The sequence below is a fragment of the Ovis canadensis genome, chromosome 8 (assembly GCF_042477335.2).
Source record: "Ovis canadensis isolate MfBH-ARS-UI-01 breed Bighorn chromosome 8, ARS-UI_OviCan_v2, whole genome shotgun sequence".
In the NCBI taxonomy this organism is placed as follows: Eukaryota; Metazoa; Chordata; class Mammalia; order Artiodactyla; family Bovidae; genus Ovis; species Ovis canadensis.
Genome location: NC_091252.1, coordinates 60,653,922 through 60,661,161, shown reverse-complemented (window position 1 = coordinate 60,661,161; position 7,240 = coordinate 60,653,922). Strand labels below are relative to the sequence as shown.

The following is a 7,240-nucleotide window of genomic DNA, read 5'->3' as shown; positions in this document are numbered from 1 at the left end:
TTAACATGCTTCAGTGATCGTGGAGATTATAGCGGTTGAAGTCAGTGCCTGTTGATATGCCTAAGGTTTTAAAGCAAAGATTGTGCAATTAGAATGTCCGGTAAAGATGATGCTGACGATGAGGACACAGCCACAGACTTTGAACAATATATAATATAAACTATAAGCTTAAATAAGAGGTAACAACAGAAGTTAATGAGTGAGGAAGTTAATGCAAGTTACAGAAGTTGCCTAGTTTCTGTTACTTTCCGGGTTTGGGGAGGATCTAACAACAGCTTTGCCAGAATCCTTAAATCGAAGACCAATTCCTATTTGCCGCCAAATCACCTGGTGAGGACTACAGCTCCCAGAAGGCAACGCTCGGCTCTCGCGACTCAGCCTTCTTAGCCGGCCGGGAGTTGTAGTTTTACAAAAGAGCGCCGTGGAACCTAAGTTTTACGCGCTTGTCAACAGAAACTGGGCGGTACCGGTCTCTTCTCCATCCGGGTCCGCCCCTTTTCTGCAGCGGTCGAATTCGTGAACCTAGTCCAGGTGCTTGGCTGGGCTGGAAGCCGCGGCCAGTCGGCTGGCGGGGCGCTCTAGGCCGCGCGGGTTCGTCTCTATGACCCCAGGAGGCGGTCCCCGGTGCCCTCAGCGCGCGCGGAGGGGGTGCGGGTCAGTTCCGCGCGGCGCTGTCGGGGAACCATGGCAGCCCCAAGAGGTGAGGCCGGGGCCCGGCGGGACTGGGGGACCCGGGTCGGGGGCGCTATGCAGAGCGAGCCTCAGCGCTTGTCTGCATCTGTCTGCGGGCGAGCATCCTCCGAGCCTGCGGGGCTCGGGTCTCCGAGGGGTAGGCCCGGGCGTCGGGGATCAGGGGTTTGTGTTGAGCTGCTCCCGGGCTTGAGTGCGCGCTGCCACGGGTCAGGGCAGCGCTGGGCAGCCAGCCTCCCACTGCGGCTGCCTTCCCGGGGGGCGGACTCAGGGTCAGCTGGTTTGGCGGCCGGAGACCGCACCTGCCTGGACATGTAGGTGGGAACAGAATTCAGACAGGCCTGGGCTGTAGCAGACCGGGTGAGGGGTCGGTGCGCCGGGACCTGGCTGGAGCCGCATCACCCAGCAGGAGGCAGGAACGGTCTCAGTGCGGGCCGGGGTCACCGCGGTTGCGGTCTCCGCGGTGACTTTTACACTGGGATGCTCAGAGCCTTAAGGGTATGCTCCGGGTGCAAAACCTAAGCAGCGGCTAGTCCACCTAACAGACACTGAAAACATCCTTGGGGCAGGAGAACAGCCTTGCAATGTGACGAGACGGAGAAAGCTGTTGTTAACAGTTGCTCTCCAGAATGTTGTTATGTGGTTAGAAAGAACACTTGAATATTTTGTGGGAAGGGTGATATCCATCCTCCGCCCCTGCCCTTGCCCCTTCCCCAGGGATAGCTCATTAGAGTAATAATGTTTGATGACTAATTGCCTTTTCCTGAGTGTAAGTATCATTAACTCTGCATCTTGTTTGCTTTGCTGAATGGGATAAGTTAAAACCGGAGTTGAGTTTCTGGATGGTGAAGCTACGAGAGATTGGGCAACACCCGGATTCTTCTCCACATTTCCTCCATAGAGCTGTTGGCTTCACCCCTGAATATACGTTGAACAAATATTTGAACAATACCTTTTTGCGTGGGTGGCGAATTATTTTCCTGGTTGGAGAGGCCACGTTTTCCTTCAAGCCCTGCTCAGGGGCATTGTCTGCAATTGCATATGCTTCTCGCATTTCAAATAAGCCCACCGTTAAGAGTCTTTTATAGCAGTACCCGAAATAAAGGAAAAAAGTAGATTTTGATAATTGACATAAAATGAAAATAGCAAGGTGAATGGTGAAGGCAATTGTAGAATTACCTAAGTCAAATAATCTGAAATAGTTGCTCAATTTACAGATTTAGGTTTATTGCCAATACATATTTGTTGTGCCTGGGTTGTGTGATAAATCTTACATGTCCGCTAGAACTGTGTAATACAAAATTGCAATCCTGAACTTCCTGATATTCACAAAGGGTTTATTTATCTGGGACTTCCTAATTTCCACCTTCTCAGGTGTTACAAATAATGTCCCCTCTAAAATACAGTAAACTATAACTGAGAAATGGCACCCCACTCCAGTACTCTTGCCTGGAAAATCCCATGGACAGAGAAGCCTGGTAGGCTGCAGTCTATGGGGTCGCTAAGAGTCGGACACGACTGAGCGACTTCACCTTCACTTTTCACTTTCATGCATTGGAGAAGGAAATGGCAACCCACTCCAGTGTTCTTGCCTGGAGAATCCCAGGGACGGGGGAGCCTGGTGGGCTGCCGTCTCTGGGGTCGCACAGAGTCAGACACGACTGAAGCAACTTAGCAGCAGCAGCAAAACTGAGAAAAATATACAACTCCAGATTGTAAATTTCTTTTGCGGGGCGGGGTGGTGGGATTCTCCACATAGAAACAGGTGTGTGGGAGCTAATGGGAGCTTTGAGAGGAGAAAACAGTGCTGATGTGCCACTGTGCCCACTCAGCAATGCAGGTGAGCTGTGACTTTTTGCCACCGCATGGATCTTAGTCCCCGTCTAACGACTGAACCTTTGTCCCCTGCAGTGAAGCTCAGGAGTCTTAACCATTGCACCCCCAGGGAAGTCCCTGTATGGACTTGTGATATTACCTTGAAACAAACTGAAATTGCTAATAATTGCACTTTCATTATACAGATATCTAAACTTATTTGCCTGCTCTTCTATTTAATCGGTATTTTCAGGAATATAATATATTCCCATTTAATCACTATGCTAATAGGTGTATTTTCAAAATTTTAACCATTCATTGTGTTGTTTTGGAATCAGGAACCTATATAATCACTGACATAGTTTTTAGTTTAGCAGACCTAACCTCTCTTATTTATGAAAGTATTGATAATCTAGGACATGTGGGTTGGTAAACTTTTTCTGTTAATGGCTGATGGTCTCTGTCATAACTACTCACTCAGCTGTTGCAGGGCAAAAATAGCCATACATAATTTGGAAACAAAGGATATAAGTATGTTCTAATAAAACTTTTTTTGTGACACTGTAATTTGAATTTCATATAATGTTCATACATCACAAAAGGTTATTTAAAAACTTTTTTCCAACCATTTAAAAATGTAAACCTATTCTCAGCTTTCAGATCATAGAAAAATGAGAGGAAATGTACTTTGTTCACCCCTGATCAAGAAGATGGGAAATGCTTTCTCCTGTACTGCTGTTTATTTTTTGTCTTACATTTCCTCTTTGTGTAGGAGAGTTTTAGGGCAAGTGAAGTATTACAGTGATGCCCTTCAGTCTCTTTTACATTAACATTGCCTTTTGGGTCCTCAAGATCGATTGAAACTTTAGGCAGAGAAAAGCTCTATTTTTTCTGTTCTGCCTTTTGCAAATAATTCTTTAATTCACCCAGGGAAAAATATTTATATTGAAGAACCTGTTTTCCTAGTAAGTTTCCACCTTACCATAATAAAGATTATTTGTTTGAAACTTTTATTTTCCTGTGCAAGTCACCTTTGAATTGTGGTTAGGCTTCCAAAGTAGTTAAGAAGCATACTTAGATGTAATGTAGTTGTAGTAGCAGCCCAGAGCAACTTCTGTCCCTCTGGTTCTTAACCCAGGTTGTCAAAGTATGGCCCATTGGTCAAACCCAGACTATCACTTTTTTTTTTTTATGGCCTGTGAGCTAAGAATGGTTTTTACAGGTGAACCTTTGCAGTTGATCTGATGGAACACCAACTTTGAAGACCAGTGAAGCACAATGTTACCTGCCTCCACCTCCACCCCCAGAATTCCCGTCTTCTCAATACAAGAAAGCATTGTACTTAATTATTATTATATTTTGAATTTTTCCAATTAAATATAAGTTAAATGTGAAAATATGTTTTCTCTCTTGTCACCTAAGTACCTACATGATATCCTTAATTTTGCCTCGTGGCCTAAAAAACCTAAAATGTTTACTGTTGGCCCTTACAGAAAAAAACTTGTGGATCCCTGTTTAACATGTGCCTGAAGATTTGAAAGAAGGTTAAATATAGCTGGGGATGAGGGAAGTATGAAGTGGGTAAAAAAGTAGAAATAGTTTGAGTATTAGGTGATGGTTGTCTCATAACAGGGCTGGGAGTACTGAAGGAGACCTGGCTCCCCACTGCTTGTGGTTTTACTGAAGTTGGTGGACCGGCCTTGGTGCCTGAGTGATGGCTGATGCTCAGATATACTTAGAATAAGTACTTAAATTCAGTGTTCATAAGAAGTGTATATTTCTTGGATTTCAGGTTTACAGAACTTCACTCTTAATACTCTTCTTTTGTGTGTGTTATGAGTTATCTTTCATATAATGCTGTGAAATGAGAGGCTGGATGTAATTTATAAAATTCTGTATTATTTTATCGTTCACTTATTCCTTTTGTTTTCTTCCTACTGCCTCTCTGTTTAGAGTATACATTGCTGTTATTGTTTTTATCCTGCTATCATGTTTTGCTTTCACAAGTATGAGTTATAAAGATACATAAAGTGTGTAATCTATAACATCCTAAATTAGAGTTAGTTAAGCCAGATATCTCGCAATTGAGCCCTCCCCAGGAACAAAATCTGTGCCTAACCAGTTGATATTGAAAGTCAGCTGTGTATTGTGTGTGTGTGTTTGTTTCTTTTCATGTAGTTAGAGAGCACTGTTTTGAAAAAAATTTCTTTAATGTATTTTGTGCTTGAAATTGGAAAGCATCTTGAAGTATAACACTGACTAACTTTTATATACACAATGTTGCCTATTAAATAATATCTTTGCACATATTTTCCAGAAAATGTCAATTTATTATTCAAGTTATACTGCTTGGCAGTGATGACCCTGGTGGCTGCAACTTATACCATAGCTTTAAGATACACAAGGACATCAGACAAAGAACTCTACTTTTCAACCACAGCCGTGTGTATCACAGAAGTTATAAAGTTATTGCTAAGTGTGGGCATTTTAGCTAAGTGAGTATAAATACTTTTTAGTGTATTAAATTATTGCTTTTTACTCAGTTACGTTCTTTGTTAGAAAATTCAAGCTATATCTTCATATGTTTGGTTGCTCTAGAGCAAGCTTTCTCAGCTCAGGTCATTTTTGCTCCCCAAGAGGTATAATTTTGGTTGACCCAACTTGGGGGATGCTACTTACATCAAGCGGGTGGAGGTCAAGGGTGCTGATAAACATCCTGTGATGCCGTGTCCTCCAGGGCAGCAATCCATAACAAAGAAGTCTCCATCCCCAAACATCAGTGGTGCCAAAGTTGAAAAACCACTGTAAAGCAGGTGGAGTTGGCTAACTATGGCCCACTGGTTAATCCAGTTTTCTGCTTGTTTTTGTTGCAACACAGACTGTATGGCTCACACAGCCTAAACTACCATAGGGTTCTTACAGAAAATGTGCTGACTTCTGTTATAGAGGAATACAGCAATCATAATAGTTAACATTTCTTTAGTATTTTCTATGTTAATTGTCAGACACTGTACTAAGTGCTTTTCATTAGTTATCTCGTTTGGTCTTAATACATTCTTTAGGTAAGTATGATAATTACCCTTATTTTACCTGTGCAGTGTCTGAGGTTCCTCACTATCATGTTGTTAATATGTGGTAGCACTGGGGGCTTTGGATCAGAAATATTGGGTGAAAATTGTTTTAGCAAGGCTGAAATATAAGACGGGGTTGAGAACAGTGCCTTTGGAGTGATACAGACCTAATTTTAGTCCTAGACTCATTGGGATTATGACTTTCCATACATTCCTTAGCTTCTCTTCTCCTAAACTTCAGTTTCTCTATTTCTTTTTCTTTTTTTAAAGTTCACATTTTAAGTCTTCAGTGCTGCCCATAAGCCCAGCAGTTTTTTACTTGTCTATTTTCATTTCCCACATTATATTCATAGACTGGAATATTTTAAGTTTAATAAAAATCAGGTGACTTTCTCACCACCAGTAAAGAAAAGTGGGAAATATATGCAAAGGGAAGTTCTGGACACTGTGTCTATAAAACCAGGGGTAAGAGTCCATTCAAGATAGAGGAAAATAGCCATAGGCTGTGGATCAGAGAAAGCAGTAACAAAAGAAATGAGACAAACAAAAGAAGGCAAGCTTCGAGTTACATTGTATAGATTCTTCAGTTTGTAACTGGAAAAAACAGAGTTGTGAGAATTAAAATCTGGTAGGAAATTACCTGAAAAGTTTTTTTAACTTTTTTTTTAAAATTTACTTTTTTGGCTCTGCCAGGTCTTAGTTGTGGTACGTGGGATCTAGTTCCCCGATCAGGGATCGAGCAGGCCCCCTGCACTGGGAGCCCAGAGTCTTAGCCACTGGACCACCAGACCCCATACTTGGGAAAGATGTACGAGATGGGGACTCACCTGGGTCATGTGGACAAGTGAATTCATATAGGTTTCAAGATGTAGGCTGGTGAACGTAAGAAGCAGTGAAGAATAGGATGTGTATAATTTCATTTAACAAATATTTATTAAGTGATTTCTGTGTGACAGTCTTATAATAGGTGCTGGATATAGAAATAGACTGGAGAAGGAAATGGAAACCCACTCCAGTGTTCTTGCCTGGGAAATCCCATGGACGGAGGAGCCTGGTGGGCTATACAGTTCACGGGGTTGCAAAGAGTTGGACAGGACTGAGCGACTAAACAGAGAAGGCAATGGCAACCCACTCCAGTGTTCTTGCCTGGAGAATCCCAGGGACGGCGGAGCCTGCTGGGCTGCCGTCTGTGGGGTTGTACAGAGTTGGACACGACTGAAGTGACTTAGCAGCAGCAGCAGAGCAACTAAACCACCGTAGAAGTAGACTTGGTATGATATGAAATAGATACAGTATAAATAAAATAGATGTTGTGGAATGAATGAAATAGATATGGTTCCTGCTTGCTTCAAATTTAGGTTTAGTGGAAGAGACAGAAAATATACTAGAAAACACATGCATGATTACAAATAACCCATCTGAAAAAAATATTTTAAAAATGGTGTGGAGAGGGAGAAAAGAACAGAAAAATAACTTGAGGCTAGACAGTGGAAAGCTTTAATAAAAAATCTGTGTTTGAGATTTGTCTTATAGGCAGAGCTACTTGTTTCTTTACTCCTAAATTGGTGGTGGTTCTGGCATTTCAAATATAGAGATTCCTGCCTTTGGAACATTGCACAGAGCTACTTGTGGCAGTCTAACTTGTTGGGTTGCAAGTAGGTTAA

General features: G+C 42.4%; 1 protein-coding gene across 1 annotated transcript in view; it reads left to right on the top strand.

The window, feature by feature from the left end:
* The first annotated feature begins 501 nt into the window (after positions 1-501).
* The window catches only part of SLC35A1 (solute carrier family 35 member A1), a 32,520-nt gene continuing 25,781 nt past the window's right edge, over positions 502-7,240 (top strand). Inside the window, exons 1-2 of the mRNA XM_069598313.1 lie at positions 502-700; positions 4,823-5,000. Of these exons, the coding sequence (XP_069454414.1) occupies positions 685-700; positions 4,823-5,000 (194 nt within the window). The 5' untranslated portion in view covers positions 502-684. The remainder of the gene's footprint in view (positions 701-4,822; positions 5,001-7,240) is intronic.